Below are 19675 nucleotides of genomic sequence, written 5' to 3' on the forward strand. Positions count from 1 at the left end.
CAGGATGCTCAGCCCGCCCCCCAGCACAGAGTTACCTGCCCCAGGTGTCAAGAGTGCTGCAGTTGAGAAACCGTCATACTTAGTGATAAGGGGAAAAATTAAGCTGGGAAGAGAATGAGAAGGTCTGGGGTGGTGGCAGTTGAAAGTTTCCATAAGGCAGCCAGTGAGGGCCTCCCTGAGAAGGTGACATCTGACCTAAGTGCAGGAGGGGAGGGCTGAGCCAGGAGGACACAGGGGAGGAGCCTTCCAGGCAGAGCAGCAGCTGCAAAGGCCCTGAGGCAGGAACTTGCACACAGTGTTTGGGACACAGTGAGGTGCCCATTGTGGCTGCAACAGAGCCAGGGGAGGGGAGGAGGGAGGGGAGTCCTCACTGGGGTCTGACTGTGCGGGTCTCACCGGCTGTGGTCGGAGTTTGGCCGTTACTCTGAGTGGGTGGGAGCCGGGGTGGGTTTTGAGCAGAGGAGGTCTAGGATCTGACTTTGACGCTTAAAGGATCGTGCAGGCTGTGACGTGGGGAAGCTGGGAGGCCAGTGAGCAGGCTTCTGTGATCATCCAGGTGTACTTCCTCGGTGCCCATAGCATCTCGTGGAGTCCTCGAAGTGGCCCCAAGGCAGGTGCTTACCACCCGCGCAGTTTTTAAGGATGAGAACGCTGAGGCCCAGGGAGCCAGGTGTGAACCCTGGGTGTCTGACTCTAGGCCCGGTGCCCCTTGGCGGCCCTGCTTTCTCTGCATCTCCTCTTTTGCTCCGAGTGCTCTACCTGTTCAGGGCTCAGAATCAGGATGGGTCCCTCTGGGCCCTGAGCTTTCCAGGCACTGCTACCCAGAGCCAGTGCCCCCCACAAATACAGCCAGCAACAGTGTTTGCTCTGTGCTTTTTGCCTCGCCACCATGTGCCCAGGCCTGAGCTTCCCGCACCTCTGCAGCCCTGAGCCTCTTGGAACAGGCTGGGCCGGGCTGGAAGCCACAGCTGCGGGCAGGTCGGGACAGTGTGGCCTCGGTGCAGCCTCTGCTGGCCGATGTTGCAGATGGGCACCTGCCTGGTGGAGACCCCCCCGTCACTTGGTTCGTGGAAGCCCCAGCCCTCACTTCCCCCTTCTCAGATGAGGATACCGGGCCCAGTGTGTTAATTCACCGGCTCCAGGATGTGCGGGCCCTGAGCCGGGTGCGGGGGGCTGAAGCTGACTTCCTTGTTGGGGGAAGAGGGAGGAAAGTTGGAAAGAAGGGAGGTTGTGCAGAAGATTTAGAGGCTGATGGGGTGTCTTTGGATTTAAATGGTCAGAGATGGCTTCTCTGAGGGGGTGACAGAGAGGCAGCTTTGAAGCTGAGACCTGAGTACCAAGACCATTAGCTTGGTAAATGGTCTGAGGAAGAGTGTGCCAGGCAGAGGGAACAGCGTGTGCAGAGGTCCTGAGCAGAGGCCAGCATGGCTGGAGGGGAGCAGGGCCCGGGGGTCAGGGCTACATCTGCAGGGCCTGGGACTTGATTCTGGGAGCAGAGGCGGGTAGTGGTTCAGAGGCTTTGAGGCAGGTGAGTAATAGCATTTGAGGTAAGTTTTTAAAAGATAACTTGTTAGTCCCAGAGGACCCCTGGCAGTCTGTCCCGGGCTGCCCCGCTCCCCCTGCCTCTCTGGTTTTGTCCCTGCCGCCCTTGGCAGAGGGAGACTCTGAGGAGGCTGGTGTTGTCCTCCTGGGGTGGTGAGCGGGGTGGAGGGTGGCGACGCACTGTGAATAGGGTCGGGGAGGGAGAAGTCGAGAAGCCCTTGCAGGGTGGGGGCCTGGGCAGCTGAGATGGGGCTGCTGGGATAGGTAGAGGACAAAGACGGGGGCATTTATCTGGGCCCGGTAGGTTTGAATGGTTCAGTGGGGTTGGCAGGATGGCCCAGGGAAGAGGGCTCCCTGCACAGGAGAGCAGAGATGGGCCCTGGCCTGGGAGGTGGGGGACATGCCTGTGGCGAACGTGACCTCCCGTCCAGCCCTGGAGAGCCCCGCACAGGACCTCATGCCAGGTAGGGCCACAGCGGATGCGCGGACTAGAGCTGAGTCCCAGCAGCCTGGAGCAGGCCCCAGGCAGGGCTGGCACCCGACACGCCCTGTCTTCCTCCTGCAGAAGGAGGAGCGGACCATGCTGGAGGACCTCTGGGTGACCCTGTCGGAGCTGGACAATGTCGCCTTCTCCTTTAAGCAGCTGGATGAGAACTATGTGGCCAGTGAGTGATTCCTCCGGCCCCCTGAGAGTCAGCGTTCTGGGGTAGAAGGGCCTGCTCTGGGGTCACCTGCCCTTCCCCCTGCTGCCAGGCCAGCTGCCCGGGGTTGACCGGGGACCCAGTGCATTCAAACCTCCTTACATGGAGAAAGAGGCTCTTTTTATATATACTCAGCCATCAGCAATAGCACTTAAGAGGGAGTAACAGCCAGGACCCAGTTCTCATGAACACTCCTGAGACAGCCTTTGGATGAAGATGTGCTAAGATTTGCTAAGAATTTACACCGTAATTAAGTTTCTTCTTTCCTTTCTCTTTCCCTTCCACCCATCTTTTCACTCACCCACCCATTCATCTACTCATCCACCCACCCACCCATCCATCTAGCCATTCACCCCATCTGCCCACCCATCCATCTAGCCATTCACCCCATCTGCCCACCCACTCACTAATCCATCTACTCATCCATCATCCATCCACCCACTTATCCAGCTACTCATTCACTCCATCCATCCACCCACTCATCCATCCTTCCACCAACCCATCCATCCACCCACCCATCCATCCACCCACACACCCATCCATCTATCCACATACCCATAATTATGAGCACATAAGATGTGTCAGGCTCAGTTTTAGGTTCGGAGGTGGAGAGAAATATGACCGTGGTTTCTGCCCTCCTGGAGTTCACAGTCCAGCCCAGTGGGTCTCAGCTTGGCTGCACTAGAATTAAGTGGGGAGCTTTTCAGATATGCCCCGGTCCCAGTCCCAGCCCTGGTGATTCGGATTCCGTTTGTGGGGTGGCTCCTGGGCTCTGGGATTCTGGAAAACCCAGGACTGAGAACCACTGGGCTTGGTTCTAGAGCTGTGGTTCCGAGTGTGATCCCTGGACTGGCAGCACCTGGGAGCTTGTTAGAAAACCTGGTTCTCGGGCCCATCCCACACCTGCTGAATCCGAAACTGAAAGTCGAGCCCAGAAATCTCTGTTAACAAGGTGATACTGAAGCATGCTTGTTGAGAACCACTTTTCTCTTTCTTTTTTTATTATCACCTCCCTGAGGAGCCTGTTTAGACAATTTTTCCACAATTGCCACACCCCTATGAAATTTTAATATCATGGATATACTATATATCTGTATATGTACTGTTTGTGTATCTCTGCTTTATATATAAAAAGAGTAAGGGTTTTTTTGCCTTTCCCCCGAGAGCCAGTTTTCATCTCCTTAGAAGCTATATAACCCTGTTGAGGATTTGTAGGGCCTAGAAGGACAACAGGTTTCATTTGGGTACCAAATGGAGTTGGTTGGCAGTGGCTGCCTGTCTAGAGGCCAAGTTAGACTCCCAGAGAATTATCGATTAGTGATGTCTGCTGTGGGTGCAGGATCAGTTGGTAGCGACATGCCTTCCATAAGGGTGGATGAAAATAAAATGCAGATGCTGTTTAAGGGCAGATTTTGCCAGGTAGAAGCCCTGGGCTACCAGGTGAGGGGTACAGGGAGCACCAGTGGGGCTCTGAAGACCAACATAGATGACATCCCCAGGATGGCAGAATCCACGTCAGGTCTAGGAGTTAAGCCATGAGAAGGGACCTGTTGAGGGAGGTGAACAGGGGTCAGAGGCTGCTCTCCTGACCTGGCGGGGGGGGGGGGGGGGCTGTGGGCGGTGCCCCAGAGGGTGGGCTGAGCTGACAAGGAGGTCCCGGGACGTCACACTGGAGGCCTGAAGGAAGGTCTGCCCTCGCAAGGGAGGGACGGGGGCCCTCTCCAGCCTCGATGGTGAGACCCCTGCCCCACCATGTCCCCCCATAGACACCAACGTCTTCTACCACATCGAGGGCAGCCGGCAGGCGCTCAAGGTCGTCCTCTACCTTGACAGCTACCACTTCTCCAAGCTGCCCGCCCGCCTGGAGAGCGGGGCCAGCCTGAGGCTGCACACCGTGCTCTTCACGAAAGGTGAGCAGCGGGTGCTGAGTGGGCCCCATGGGGGACGCGGGAGCCAAGCGCCTGCCCGGCTCTCCTTCCTTCACAGCTCTGGAGAACGTGGAGGGGCCGCCTCCTCCAGGCAGCCAGGCTGTGGAAGATTTGCAGCAGGAGATCAACGCCCAGTCCTTGGAGAAGGTTCAGCAGTATTACCGCAAACTCAGGTGTGTGTGTGGGCTGCATGTAGGGGATGGGCTTCTGGACACTGATGAGGACGAGTCATTAGTGTGTAAGGCACCATTGAGGTCCCGGGTACAGAGGCGGGCCAAACGTCCTTTCCTGAGCACCTACTGCGTGCCAGGCCCTCTGCCTGCATAAGCTCATCAGATTCTCACAATAGTCACTGGCAGCCATTCTAACCCACTTTGCAGATGAGGAAACTGAGGCCCAGAAAGCACACCCAGCTTGCCCCAGTCACACAGCGAGAGTGGCTGAGCTGAGCTTTGAACTGAGTCTGCTTGGCTTCAAAGCAGGTCCTTCCAGCTGGGAGGACATGCTTGTTACATTCTTCATGGGGCTGGGATTCCTGAGCCTGCGAGTGAGGGGTGTGGCCCCAGGGCCTTGGCCCTGCTCAGAGGAGACCCCCAGAGAGAAGAGGAAAGTAGGTGCCACGTCCGCAGGAGGAGGCCAAGGAAGCAGTTCCCAGGAGCCCCCACCCCGCCCCTCCCTACTTCTGTCCCACCTTCTCCCTCCGTGAAGGTCGGCTGTGAGATAGGAGACCTGGCTTCCGGGTACAGTAGGGGCTTTGCCGCCTTGAGACCCGGCTTCACCCCCTGGAAATGGGGGAATGGCCTTTCATTCGTCTGTTCGGGGAACACCTCCAACTATAGCGTTACTGCTGGCATCTCTTTGGATTGACCGATGCCATCAGTCTGTTCCATGTCGTTTGTTGAATGTTCCAAACACAGCCTTTAGCCCTCCCTTTATTTGGCACCTGTTAGTCGAGACCTTCTGGGGCCAGGCTCCGTTCTGGGTGCCTGCTTGGGAGTCAGGAGTGACAGACTCCTCATGGAGCATAGATTCTAGAGCAGCTGCTGTCTGGCCCGCCCTCTGTTTTGTCAGTAAAGTTTTATTAGCACACAGCCATGTGCATCCGCATAGGTATCATCTTACGGCTGCTTTTAGGCTACAACGGCAGAGCTGAGTAGCATCTCCATAGAGACTGGTCCACTCAGCCTAAAATATTTACTGCTTGGCCCTTTACTGGATAGTTGGCCGGGTGCTCTTCTAGAGGGGGAGACAAACAGTAAACCAGTGAGCAGGGGGGTGTAAGGTGCCCAGTGATGAAGGTGCTTAAAGGAGACTAGAGGGAGATTGGGAGAGAGATTCTGATGGGCAGTCTGGTGAGGGGGGATCCTGGGGGATGGGGACACCCTTTCTTCTTTCCCTGGGGCCACTGGAGGGACGGGGACTCTGGGCTTGGAGAGCTGTGCCAGCCGCTGTCGGTGATTCTTTCCTTGAGGTGTTGGAGGGCGGAGGGGCTGCGGCTGTAGCAGGGCAGGGGCTGCGAGGGGGGTGAGCATGGGGGTCCCACCTTCACCCCCATCCTTCTCTCTTAGGGCCTTTTACCTGGAACGGTCTAACCTGCCCACGGACGCCAGCACCACGGCGGTGAAGATAGACCAGGTGTGCCCCCTTGGCTCGCCCAGGGCTGGGGCTTCGAAGGGTCAGGCAGGGCTCAGGGTTGCACCCCAGCCAGAATCCTGGCCAAGAAGCCTCCACAGTCCCACCTCCAGGAAGTCTCCTGGGATAACTTCCACCCCATTCTAGCAACCCCAGCTTCCTCCCCATCATCTCTGGAATTCCGTAGACTTCCCACCTCCCCTTGTTCATGGCAGCATCTCTCTGAGGCTGGAGCCCCATACCTGATGCAGCCATGCAGTGTTCTTTCGTTTGTTTCCAATTTGTTGTCAGCATTTGAAAGTCAAAAGATTTCCCATAGAGCAGAGGCTTCTAGCTTTTCTAGAGCAGTGGAAAGCTCTGGCTGTCTGGGCCACATTCCTGCCCAGGGCCTTCGGGGGCTGTGTCTCCCTTGAGTCTTCCAGGCTCCATCAGGCCTCAAATTTGACAGGGGTTTCGGGCTCCTGGGCTCAGGACCGTGAGCCTGGGGGTTCTAGAAGGGGGGGTGGGCACGGCCCTTAGGGAGTTGGCATTCTGGCTGGCGGAGTCTTAAGATGACACAGGAAGCCCTAGTGAGCCAGCGTTTCATGCAGCACAGGTGATGCAGGAAAGGGGGGCAGAAGGGAGGCTGTTCCTGGGGAGGTAGTGCTATTTGGAGGGGACAGGGCAGGGCACTGGCTCAGGCTTCTTCGTGGGCACACCTGCGTGGGTGAGGAGGGTTAGATGGGAAGGGTAAGCCTAAAATACATCATGAGCACCAAATGCCAGCTTGGGGGCAGCCGCAGGAGTTGTGGATAGTTCCCCATGTGGGTTGTGGGCTGTCACCCCAGAGAGCTGAGCCGCTGTAACATCTGGATTGGAGGTGATGACTGGGAAGAAGGTGTGGGGGGCCTCCTCTAACCGTCCCACCGTCCGGATGTGTGTGTCTCGCAGCTGATCCGCCCCATCAACGCCCTGGACGAACTCTGCCGCCTCATGAAGTCCTTTGTCCACCCCAAGCCTGGCGCCTCAGGGAGCTTGGGCGCCGGCCTCATCCCCATCTCCTCCGAGCTCTGCTACCGCCTGGGGGCCTGCCAGATCGCCATGTGCCGCACGGGCATGCAGAGGTGAGCGGAGCCCAGGCCAGGCTGGCTTCTGGGTGGTTGGCAGTCCAGGGCAGGAGGCAGGAGGCCGGGCGTGAATCCTGGTTTGACGATTCCAGGAGAGCCCAGACAAGGCCGTGGCCCCCTCCCAGCCTCAGTTTGTCTGCTGTGAGATGGGACCTGGGGAGCAGGTGGTCACAGGAGGGCTGCCGAACTTTCTGCGTCTCTCACACTGGTTGGTGTGAATGAGCCTGTGCAGCCTGGTTCTGCCCAAGCTTCCATCCACCGGGAGTGGTAGCAACTGCTTATCTTGATGGGGCGGAACCGGACCCTCTCCCACTTCTGTCCTTTGTCCCTGCTGCTCGTCCCAGGGGATGGATGTCCCCTGCTCTGCAAGGCCTTCTCTGACCCCCTATTTAAAATGCACCACCTCTCCACCGCAACACCCTCCCCTGCGCTGTTCAGGTCCTAGCCGCCTGCATCACCATCCCGCAGACGGCATACTTCACTGGGTATGCGTTTTCTCTCTGCCACCACCCGGGGCCTGGGAGGCCAGGGGCCTGTTCTGTTGTCTGCCCGCCCCGGGCAGCTAGAACAGTGCCTGGCCCGAGCAGGTGCTCCTCGGCCGTGTGTTGGGAGTGCTCACTGTCCTGGGTGTCGGTGTTGGTTCCACACAGTTGACTCCTTTCCCCTCACAGCAGGCTGGCGAGGCAGGGCCCCTTCCTGGGGTTTTGCAGCTGAGGGCCATTCTGCCACTGCCAGGGGGACACCTGGCAGTGTTGTTGCAGCTAGGGGGAGGGAAGTACTACTGGCATCTGGTGATGAGAGGCCAGGCACGCGGCTGAGTGTCTGCAGTGCACAGGATGGCCCTGCTCTGGACCAAAGCAGCGGGCACGGTTATTATCTGTCTTACAGTTAGGGCATTGGGCCCAGAGGGGTTAACTCACCTGCTGGGGGTCACAGAGTCGTTACATGGATGAGATTTGAATCCGAGAGGTCTGGCTGCAGAGCCTGTGTTCTCAAACTATTCATCAGAACGATGAGAGGGATGAACAGTGTGTCGTCTCAGCCCCATTGACAAGCCGTGAGGCGCTGAGTCCCTCCATTCATTCCTTCACCAAATACGGACTGAGCACCGCATCTGGGCTGGGCACTGGGAGTGTCCCAGAGAAGGAAACAGGCCGGAGTGGCAGTGACGGGTTAGAGGATGCAGAGAGTGAGGCAGTAACAGGCCTACTGTTTGCGGGAGCCATGGCCACCCAGAGGAAGACTGGCTGGGCGCAGGGACAGGGAGAGGCCAGGGTGGTGGTGGTCGGGGCCTCTCGCAGGGAAGACACGGACGGCCTGTGAGTCCAGCAGCAGGACATGAGGCCTGGGGGCTGCTAGGCTGTGACAGCTGAGGTGCTGGGGGTTCCTGGACGTGTGTGGTCGTGGAGGCTGTGGGGGGCAGGAAGCCCCCCCCATCTCATCTGCTGCCCCTTTTGCCGCCCCTGCCCCCTGCAGGAGCACCCTGAGCCTCTCCCTGGAGCAGGCGGCCATCCTGGCTCGGAGCCACGGGCTGCTGCCCAAGTGCATCATGCAGGCCACGGACATCATGCGGAAGCAGGTGGGGGCCGCCCCCAGGGGTGTGCAGGCCTGGGCACCATGGGCTGGGGGCGAGGGGCTCACAGCCGGGCGGGATGAGGGGCCATCTCTTCCCCTGGAGGGGACGAGGATTTCAGCATCAGGGGCCTCCCATTATCCCCTCCCCAGCCCAGCCCATCCCCCTATGCTTCCGCAAGCACCCTGGACCCCTGGCAGAGGCCACCCCGGCCTCACAGTTCTTTCTTCCCAGGGCCCCAGGGTGGAGATTCTGGCCAAAAACCTCCGCGTCAAGGACCAGATGCCCCAGGGTGCACCTCGGTGAGTGACACCCCTCCCCCTATGTCCTTCCCCCTCCTCCCTTCCCTGAAGTTGGGACCAGACCCCCAGACGCAGCATCCTACTCCCGGCCCCACCCCAGGCAGGCCCCCTCATCTTCAGATGGGGCTTCACCTCTCCTTTACGGGGACCAGGGACCAACTTTGGGAAACAACAAAGACGGCTCAGGCTGTTGGCTCCCAGGGCTCCCACTTTGGCTGGGAAAGTGAGACAGAGCCCCCAAAGTGAGCCCGTGGGCCAGCGATTCATGCACCCCCCCCCCCCGCCCCCACTGCCCTTCCTCTGCTGCCCGCTGCCCTCAGGCGCTCAGCCCCCTCGCCTCCTCCTGTCCTCACACCCCACGTCTCCAGGTTGATGCCAGGCCTTCTCACGGAACCACATGCGGCCCCTTCTCCTGGGGGTAACTCACTTCGATGCATCTTCTCTCTCCATGCACACTGCCCTGCTCTGCTGTCAACATCTGCCCATGGCTTTTAAGTAACTTTTTATTTTGAAATAGTTTACTCACAAGGAGTTGCAAGAATAGTACAGAGAGTTTCCGTGCATCTTTCACTCAGCCCCCCGAGAGTAGCATCTCACATCACCACAGGACATTCTCAACACCAGGGGCCATGTTGGAGCAACACAGGCACTCACCCAGATCTTATATGTGCTTCACTGGTTTCTGCAAGTGCTCTCTCAGTCCTTGTTTTTAAAAATATTTTTATATGTCGCTTTTCCTGCTCCAAGCACCGATGCAGCCTCTTCGAGTAACTCATTTGCTGTTATCCCCAGTGGGCAGTTGGGGACACTGAGGCCCAGAGAGGTTAAGTATCTTGTCTGAGGTCACACAGCTAGCAAACGGCTGAGCTGAGCATCTGAACCCTGGGCGGCCTAGGCCCAGGGCATGCTCCTGACCACTCTGCCGCCTTGCTTCCCTGTCTGGTGTATGTCACCGCAACGGCCTCCTGGCTGGGCCCCCTGCTGTCATTCCCCACACAGCAGATCTGACATTTCTCCTGCTTGACACCCATCAGTGGCTTCTCCTTGTCATGGGTGGAGCTCAGAATCCTCCCAATGCAGAAAGAAAACCAAGGCAGCTCCCCACTTGCTGTGTGTGTTGGGGGGCGCCCACGATACACTGAGTGCCAGACTCCAGGGGCAGTGTGCTGGGTCTGCTCTGCACCATCAGTGTAGAAAAACGCACACATCCCCACAGGTGTAAACACACACCCACACACACATCTTACCCACAGATGTGCACACACACACACATCTATGTTGGTAAACCCCTTGCCATGCTGGAGGGAGCAGAGACTCCTGTGGGGAGGGGACCGGCCGCTAGGGGAAAGCATGAGCAGCGTCAGTAATTTTTCACCCTGAGTCTTTTTTTGCACATGTTGAGTTTTGTGTTCTGGGCGGGGATCCCACGTTCCCGTGCATCACATGTTGAAATAACATTTGGCCTTGGCCTTGGCCTTCCGGCCGCTTCTCACCTTCTGTACCTCCACTCACCAGGCTCTACCGCCTCTGCCAGCCACCCGTGGACGGAGACCTCTAAGCACCGAGATGCCTGGTGCTCGGCTGCACTCTCTGGAGCTGGGATTGGGGAGGACACGGGGGCCACGCTTCCTTCTCCGGAGCTGGCCTGAGGCCGCCTCCATCACCTCCTGTGAGGATAAGCGGTGCCTCCGCCTTGGATGAGCTGGCTGATCGGGCCTAGGCTGGCACGTCCTCCACACTTCTGCCAGAAGCCTGAGGGGTGCTGGGGACCACAGAACTGCTGGGTGCCGCCGGGGCTGGGCTCCTGCCCACAGGTCCCCAGGACACAGGGAAGAAGTCATGGGCACTGCAGCTGAAGGCCTGCAGCCCCAGCCCCTTCGGAGTGGCTCAACCTGCACTTTGGAAACTCCTGGTTTCCTTCTAAGTCCACATTCCAGGTGACCACATGCGTCTCCATCCCCCCCCCCAACGCCCCACTTCCAGACCCCCCCAACCCTGTACTAACCTGCTTGGTGGACTCGGAAAAGCTAGACCTCTGCCAGAAAAGATGGAGGGACAGGGCACAACTTCTGTTACCAGGAGAACAGTGGAAAGCCACACTGGCCTCTGACATTGGCGCCATCGAACCGGAGCCATCGGCCCTGGGCACGAGATTTGCTCTGACTTTATTTATATGGCGTGAACTCTCTACAGTTTATTTTGGTGTTTTTATGTTGTTGTCGAGAACCTTTTTTTCCAGGTTGTGTGATGATATATTTGACATTTTAAATTTCAGAGAAAGCTATATTGTCTAACAGGGGACCAACCTAAGGTAGTATTGACAACTCTTTCCAGTTCTACTAAAAAAAAAAGAAAAAGAAAAACTAAATTATTGAAAATTCAAAAAATGTCAGTATCATCTTTTTTACTGCTGGGGTTGTAAGATACGGCTTAGAAGTATGGATTAGGATTCCTTTCCCACCTGCCTTCAGTTCTCCAGCAGTTGGTCAGTATCAGGTTCATTCCTTTGTTCTCTCTGAATGACTGGCTACAGGAGTTTGAGAGGCGACGGGACCAGGCCTGGGGGCTGGAAGGGGTCAAACTATCCCTGGGGGAGGCTGTCTGTTTTCTACGGGTAGGAGGCCTCTGGGAAACACTGAGTGGTGATTTCTGTCATTTATTATTATTATTATTTTTTGATGTTAACTCAGAGCAGGGCCTTTGGGACTTGTCAGCCAGCCAGAGAGACAGAAAGCCACCCTGCCCGCCTCCTGGGCACAGGGACCTGCACCAGGACCCTTCCCTCTCCCCTGCCTCCTCAACCCCCAGCAGTTTGTCCCCTCCAGCTCCTGTATGCCAGCAGGGAAATGTCATAGCTGAGAAAGAAGGGAGGAGTCTTTCTACCCCTGGTGCAGATGGGTGAGATCTGGTGTGGGTTTCCCGACGGCCCTGAGGTTTGAAGTCCCACCAGCATCTTGGCCCCCTTCACCCCAGGGGCCCCCCTTCCCTCTCCTGCCTCCCTACACCAGGTTGCAAGAGGTAGGCTTGTTGCCAGACAGCGGTGGTGCTGATACAGAGGAGGACCTGCTTGAGCCCCTGGTGGAAACCCAGAGGGGCCCCTCCCTGAGGGCAAGGGTGTGTGCACATGCACTGGTTTACTTTAAAATGTACAGATCTCATTCAATTCATGATAGATTTTTTATTATTAAAAATTGGTTTATAATACAAAGATCGTGATCCTTGGTGGGTTCCTTTGGTTCTGCCGGCCAGTGTCACAGGAAGCATGAACAACGGCTTTGATGACGCTTCCCATTGATGCCGTCAGGGTCCTTGAGGCGGCGACCCCTACTTAGTGAGTTAGTACTTTGAATTTCAGTTTCCTCCTTTAAAACGAGGAGAAATATATATACTCCCTGCAGGGGAGTGGGACTGCCCGAGATTGCAGGTTGGGTCCGCACCTCAGGGGTGCCAGGAAAATTACCATTTTATATTGTATTTCACCTTTACCTTGGATTCTCAGTACCCATTTCACTGTAATGGTGGAAAAATGACTTTTTCCAGGCATTTCCTTCCCTCCTTCTGGGTGTCAGGTAGGTTCCCTGTCTCACAGGTGCTCAAGCATCAGGGCGGGTCCGAGGAAGGAGCCTTCCTCTGCCCCCACCTGCCAAGTCCATTCAGTCTGCGACCTGGGATCCCGCGAGAGTGCAGTTCCGAGGACTCTACTCGTGGATCGGCCGGTTCCTGCCCAATCAGAATCCACGCTGGCCACAAACAGACCAATCAGAACAGACGCCTGCGCAGACCTGGTGCCTGCGCACTAGGACCCAGGGTCTACGTGGTCCAGGCTGTTCGTGGGGTTTCAGGTCCTGGCCAACTTTAAGAAGCTTCTTGGCTCTGTCTGCTCAGGCAGAGAAATCTCATTCCCGGGGCCGAATTGGCCTACAGACGTGTCTTGCTAGCCTGCCCGAAGCCTTCCTCTCCCTCCATCTTCCTCCCTACCTCCTTGCTTCCCTCCTTCGTCCTTTCCCTGCCTTTGCCTCTTCCCCTTCTTCCTTTCTTTCCCTCTTTTCCCACACTTTGGAAAACCCCTCCGTGAAAGGCTTCCATGGGGGGCGTCCTCCTCTTGAAGACCCCCCAACCTCCGTCATGGCCACGCTTCGGACTCCCCGAGTCCTGCCATTTCAGACCAGAGCCCCTTCTCTTTCATCTCTTTTCCGTGCAGACTCCCTGTCCCAGAGACCATTTTCTTCAGGCCCAGATTGGGTCCCCTCCCGAGAGAGACCATTGTGTCTTTCAATTACAGGTTTCAGAAGACTCAATACTGTAATAGGCAGGAGGGAATCCTGGTGGGATTTCAGGCACGGTGATGGACTGATTACTTGGGTTATGTGAAGCCAGTGTTTGGATCCAGGGAAAATCGAATCAATCTATATTTGGGATCAACAGGGAAGATTCAATACCTTCCTCCAGGCTGTCACTTTTATAGGAAGCAGAAGTGTCTGCCTGTTCTGCACCCCGAGGGCCTTTAAGGAGAAAAGTGGATTTTCCTGCAGTGAAGGACAGGGGTGGCTGTGGTTGGAGCTGAGAAGTGGGGTCTCTGCAGCCTGGAGCCATCACACCCCTTCCCACACACCAAGCTGCATCAGCAAATGGGGTGAATGTCAGGAGCTGTTTCTTTCTCTGGAAGGGCTTTCAGCACAAGGTGAAGCATGAAGGGCTGCTCAAGCAAGGGGGTGTTTTATTAAAGACAAGAGGGCTCAAACTGGCCGCTCGAGGGCTGAAACTTGGAAATAGATGTGGGTTTTGTTTTTGTTTTCCTGATGTGGTGTTTTTTATAATTTTGGCTTAAGACATTCATTCTTAAAAACCAGCATATTTCATTTTCAAATTGTGATTTGGGGTTTGTCTTGAAAATTCAGACACTCTGGTCCTAGTGGTCCTTGTGGGACCATGTGTCCTGCCTGGTCACATGTTGACTGGAGCTGAGGAGTGGCCACTGCCTTTGGGCTAAGTGCCAGCACACTCCTTCACCTGACCTGCTCAGCTCTAGGATGGCCCTGTCCAGGTGAGCCTGGCCAGTGCTGGCCTCTTTGCTCTGGATCTTCCGCTTTGGAGTTGCCACGGCGATGTCGGCTGAGGGAGGAACTGGTGACCAGGAGTTGCTGTGCTGACCAACAGAGCATTGAGAGGTGGGTGAACCCCTGTGGCTGATGAGTCTCTTGAACTCCTGGTTCTCTGCTCCCTCTGAGCCTCAGTTTCTTCATCTATCAAATGGAGCTGACTAGGATATGGTCCCTTGGTGAGGATTGTGTCAGGGGCTGCTCAGGAAGCCAAAGGTGGGATGGAGTATGTCGACCACTTTGTGATTTTATCTAAATTTAACTGTTTATATATTTGCTATCCTCCTGCACCAGTGGAGCACCCCGAGAGCAGGAGTCACATCCATCCTGCTGCTGTGTCCCAGTGGCTGGCCCAGTGGTGCCAGGGTCTATGAACCACAGCTAAATTAAAGAAAGAAGGCTCATAACCATCAGAGCCAGGACCCCACACCCCAGCTGTGTGGGCCAAAGCACATCCTCTAACTGTGCCTCTTAGCACATGCTCTGCATCTGGTTTTGTTTCAGGGCTGGGCTGGATTGTTGAGGACTGAGAGGCTTCGACTGCCACCTTTGGAGTCAGACATCCTCACCTGCCCCCCGTGGACCTGGAAGCCTGCTGTACTTGCCTAGTGGTCATCTCTGGAAGTCAGCATCTCTCAGAGCCTCAGTTTCCTTCTCTGAGAAAAGGGACGTTTACACCCGAATGTAAACTTTCAGAGGATAGATGCGGTGCTCTGTTTGTCCAGAAGGTGGTGCCATGGACCATGTAAGTGCCCAGAGCTTGCAGTTGCTTAAGTCTGAGTCCTGGGTCCTGCCTTCCTGGTCTCCAACCCAAAGGCAAGTTCCTGGGAGCCCACATTTGGGGTGGAGGCATCCTGGAGGCAGGGCCTGAGACTATCTGGGTGATGGCTACTGGCCCCTGCCCTTCTGGGTTTGGCCTGACTTGGTGTGAATATTTTCTCTTCTTCTCTAGTAAACATTAAATTTTTTTCTTTCTTATTTTGATCTCTTTGCCCTCCATTTTCTTTCCTTCCTAGCTTTTCTGTTTTTTTTTTGTTTGTTTGTTTGTTTTGTTTTTTTCTTTGTGCTATAATAATACACCTGTGAGCTGGACTCTATGTTTATATTCTTTTCTCTTGTGTGCTTTTCCTTCTCTCCTTTCTTTCTTCTCTAGCAATTGGATGTATGAGGAGGATGTGGAAGACCCTTGTAAACTGTAAAGTGGAATGTTCGTGAGGTCTCTGATCGGGAAGCTGCAATTACTAACCTGCACCTCACCCTGGCCGGGAAGCCCCGGCTTGCATGGAAACACTGACCACCAGGTGGCGCTGTGAGCCAGACAGTCCTGGCTGAGTGTCTGAGAGTAACTGCAGGGGCTTAAGTCCCCGAAGTTTAGAGGCTTTGAGAGGAGGGGTGTCAGAAAGCCTAGCTCAAAGCTGCCCCTCTTGGCACTAGTAACACCCCCTGGAGGATGGTGAGTGATCATGAGGGTAGCAGGGCCCAAGTTAAGGGTCCTCTGATGTGCTTTGTGACCCTGGACAGGGCCCTGTCCTCCTCTGTGTCTCGGTTCTCCCACCTTTGATGAGAGAACATACAACTCACTTCCTCAGAAAGGACCTGTTACCTTCTAGCCAGCCTCTCCTAGAATTCTCTGAAGGACCAGTAGGAACGTTCAAAATCTCTCACATGTGTTGAACACTTAGTACCTACGGGGCACTTGGCTAAAAGGCATCATGTCACATAATCCACTTGCCAGCCCTTCCCCAAAGGAGGAGGAAATGGGCTCAGATAGTGAAGTGACTTACCCGTGATCACACAGCTCAGAAATACTGGTGACTCCAGGGCCGTGGTAGCAAGATTATATTTAGCAAGTGGGAAATGCAGTGGTCACTGGATTTCGTGGAGTTTCTGCCCAAGTGCACCATGGGAAAATCTGGTTTTGCTCCTAGAACCTGGCAGAAATGGGGGCAGTGCAGATGAAGGGATGAAGCCATCCTAAGGAAAGGATGGCTATTGTGGTAAAGGAGAAGGTGCTTTGTTTCCTTCTTGCCGTGGGTGCTGCCCCAGGGCCTTTGCATGTGCTGTTCCCCCAGATGGCCTCATGCTTTGTTCCTTCATTCAGGATGGCTCAAATATCACCACATCCTCCACCCTTTCCTATTACCCTCTTTCCCTCACCCTTTTATTTTTCTCGCCTGGCAGAATCTGTCGTGTCTGTGTGTTCACTTTCTGTCTCTGCACTTCAAGTGCCATGGAAGGGCCTTCCAACAACAGCAGCCTCCTGAGTCCCTGACAGTCTCCCCTCTGACACAAAGGCTACAGTTGCCAGAGGGGGGCTGGTCACATCAGTGCCGAGAGCCGTGCAGGCTCTGGGCTGCTCCTACCTTGAGTCCCAAATAATGTGCCTGTTGCCAAGGCGGAGGGAGAGGAAACCCACCTGAGGCCTGGCAGAATGGGAACAGCTGCAGATATGCACAGCAGCTGTGCCTTGAGCACCTACTATGGTGCTGTGTAGGACATGTTAGCACAGGGCTCGGGCAGTCCTTGTTGGCATTAGAGGAGTGAATCAATAAATGTGTGGCCATGGCCCGGAGGGCAGCTCAGTCCCCTTGGTTAGCATTCCGATCACTGACCCTCACCAGTTCTCATGCTGACTGTGAAAAGAAGACAGTTATCAGTCCCATTTTATAGATGAGAAGACAGAGTCTAAGGGCATTCAATGACCTGCTCGAGGTCATGTGGCCTCGGGGTTTGAACCAAGGGTGACTGACGCCAGCTCTCCCGTTGTTTCACCACCAGCACAGCTCAGCCTCCTGGGCAAGCCAGACAGCCAGCAGGGGACTCTGATGTTTCCAGCCTTACCCCCCACGCCCGCCTCACTGCCTCACTGCAGTGGCTATCAGCTGCTGGGGCTTCTTTCTGTTCCCCAGCTTCTCTGGTCTTGTTCCCATTGCAGGAACTTTGCACTCGCTCTTGTCTCTGCCTGGAACCCTCTTCCTGGCTGCCTACTTCCCCCATATTCAGGTCTCAGTCGGAACCACCTCCTCCGAGAAGCCTTCCTGACTGAGAATAGCATCACTTACTGACTCCCCAACACAGCATGCTGTTTCCTTCTGCTGTGGCGTGAACCCCAGCCTTTGGTTTTGTGTTTTCAAACCCAAGTACTGTCTCTCTACTCCAACAGACTATAGGGCTTGTGAGGGCAGGAGCAGTGTCCCAGCTCCGAGCACAATGGCTGGTGCCCAGGAGGTGTTGGCTTTAGTGGAGAGAATGAGGGAGGAATCCAGGCAATATACAGCCCTCCCCTGGGAGAGGTGTTGACGCTAGTTTGACCGTCAGGTTTTGGAGAGTCCACGATTGTGTCTCACCGCTAGTTGTGACAGTTCTGGCCCTGACCAGCCTCCCTCGAAACCTTTCTGCTCTATCCCTTTCCCTCACTGGCAATTGCCCACCGAGCTGCCACGCTCACCAGAGCCTCAGGTCCCTTGCAGGAAACCAGGATGGAGCTCAGTGTTCCCACAAGAATGTTCTACCATCAGGTGGGGTCTGAGTCACTGAGTACTGGGTCTGATTGGCAGGAGGGTGCTGATGCTGCAAAGCCACCTGGGGCTGAGGATACCCAGCATGTCCAGAATGTGCTTACCCAGCGCTCTGGCACACACGAGGTCTGCACAAACCATCGTATGGAGCTTCTCTCCATTGCCCTTCGCTGATACTGCATTTTTTTTTTTTTCTAACAAATGGAAGCTTTGTGGCAACCCAGCATTGTCAGGTGATGGTTATTGTTTTTAGCAATAGAATATTTTTATTTTAAAATTTATTTTTAATTTGTGTAGTTAATTTACAATGTTGTGTCAGCAATAGAGTTTTGTTTTTGTTTTTGTTTAATTTTTGTTTTTTTCCTTTTTTGACCACCCTGTGGCATGTGGAGTTCCTGGGCCAGGGATCAGATCCAAGCCGCAATTGCAACCCAGGCTGCAGCTGTGGCAATGCCGGATCCTTAACCCACCGTGCTGGCCCAGGGATGGAAGCTGAGTCCCAGTGCTCCCAAGATGCTGCCGATCCCAGTGTGCCACAGTGGGAACCCCAGCAATAGAGGGTTTGTTTTGTTTTGTTTTTGCTTTTTAGGGCCGAATTCACAGCATATGGAGGTTCCCAGGCTAGGGGTTGAATCGGAACTACAGCTGCTGGGCTACGCCACAACCACAGCAATGCAGGATCTGAGCCTCATCTGCGACCTATACCACAGCTCATGTCAATGCCAGATCCTTAACCCACTGAACAAGGCCAGGGATCAAACCCACAACCTCATGGTTCCTAGTCGGATTCATTTCCAATGTGCCATGATGGGAACTCCCAATAGAGTGTTTTTAAATTAAGGCACATGCATTATTTTTTTCTTTAGACAATACTATTTCACAGTTAATAGGTCACAGCTTAGTATAAATACAAGTGTTATATACACTGGGAAACCAGATTTTCATGTGATTCACATTATTGCCATGGTCTGGAACCCAACCCACAATATCTCCCAGGTCTGCCTTATGTGAATCTAGGTCTGGTTCAGCAGCCTATTTGGGCTCACCTCTTACCCTCACTGGCATGATTTAAAAAATATTTATTGAGGGCCTCCTGCTGACCTGGCCCTGTTCTAGGCCCAAAGTCACATCAGTGAAGAAAGAGCTTGTGGAGTTTATTTTCTGCTGGAAGGAGATAGACAAGAAAAAAAAAAAAAAAGCCAGTGGACACGTGGGTGTGTAATATGTCAGATGGCATAAATGCCAGTAAGATAAATCAGGCAGGAGGGAGGACGGGGCTAGGTGTGTGAGTGTTTTAATAAGTGGTTAGGAAAGGCCTCTCCAGGGCATGAATGGGGATGTAAGGAGGGGACAGTGGGTTCCAAGTGGAGGAAACAGCAGGTGTAAGGACCTAGAGCTGGGAACTCCTGTCGAGTTGGAGGGTGAGAAGGCCACTGGGGCAGGATTGTGGTGGTGGGGAGGGTGTGACTTCAGAGCAGGCAGGGACCAGGGCACATAGGTGGCTGGTGGCTTTAGAGCTTGTGTCTAGAATCGGGGAGGCAGGCCCTGGGGGTGGGGGTGAGCAAAGGACAAGCAGTTTTCTCAGATGAGAACAGAGTAGTCAGAGCACCCTGCCTACCAGGCCTGCCCATTTGAGTGCTTTCAAAAATAAGCTGGAGTACTCTCTGGAAGGAAAGTGGTATTATAACATTTTATTTCCATAATATGTTGTGCTTTTCCTATTGTGTTTTATGAAATGTGTAGCATTATGATGACATATAATTATATTTCTGTCTATTCTCTGCAGCCGCCTCGCTGGTGAACTCTGAAGCAGGGGTGTCAGGGTTCTTCTGGAGAGAAGGTACATGACGGTAATAGGGGGTTGCAGGCACTCAGGCTGGGTGGGGGTGGGGAGGAGAAATTCTCCTGGAGTCCTGGGCTTGCAACTGTGTGACACCAGGAGGCTGGGAAAGAGGCGGATCTCATCCCCAGAGGTGACAAAGATAAGTGACACTGTTCTAAACACTTGATAACACGCATCGCCCACATTTTTCCAGCAGCTTCCTGCAGCATTACCCAAATATAGGGACCAACAAAGCAAGGCACAGCAGCTCATGTACCCAGATCTCATGCTGCTGAGGCTGAGGCCTGCACCGGGGTCACCTCCCCGCTGCCCACCTTCCAGCAGTCTGTCTGGGGGCCCCATGAATCTTTCAGCCCCGGAGTGAATCATGGGGTCAGGGCTGTCTTCAAGGACATGGGATGTGTGCAGTTCCACAGGGATCTTTGCTTAGA

General features: G+C 54.9%; 1 protein-coding gene across 4 annotated transcripts in view; it reads left to right on the forward strand.

Moving 5' to 3' along the window:
- Positions 1–11992, forward strand: part of PREX1 (phosphatidylinositol-3,4,5-trisphosphate dependent Rac exchange factor 1) — a 197039-nt gene extending 185047 nt beyond the window's left edge. For 2 of the 4 annotated variants that reach the window (XM_047770923.1, XM_047770920.1), the window contains 9 exons: positions 2108–2207; positions 4010–4153; positions 4230–4344; positions 5740–5806; positions 6734–6906; positions 8386–8488; positions 8717–8784; positions 9153–9202; positions 10300–11992. In XM_047770923.1, coding sequence (XP_047626879.1) covers positions 2108–2207; positions 4010–4153; positions 4230–4344; positions 5740–5806; positions 6734–6906; positions 8386–8488; positions 8717–8784; positions 9153–9202; positions 10300–10433 — 954 coding nt within the window. In that variant the 3' untranslated portion in view covers positions 10434–11992. Of the gene's footprint in view, positions 1–2107; positions 2208–4009; positions 4154–4229; positions 4345–5739; positions 5807–6733; positions 6907–8385; positions 8489–8716; positions 8785–9152; positions 9280–10299 lie in introns of all 4 variants that reach the window. The other 2 variants (XM_047770921.1, XM_047770922.1) reach the window with 2 other exon arrangements.
- Positions 11993–19675: the final 7683 nt, after the last annotated feature.

This window comes from Phacochoerus africanus, chromosome 3 (assembly GCF_016906955.1).
Source record: "Phacochoerus africanus isolate WHEZ1 chromosome 3, ROS_Pafr_v1, whole genome shotgun sequence".
Taxonomy (NCBI): domain Eukaryota; kingdom Metazoa; phylum Chordata; class Mammalia; order Artiodactyla; family Suidae; genus Phacochoerus; species Phacochoerus africanus.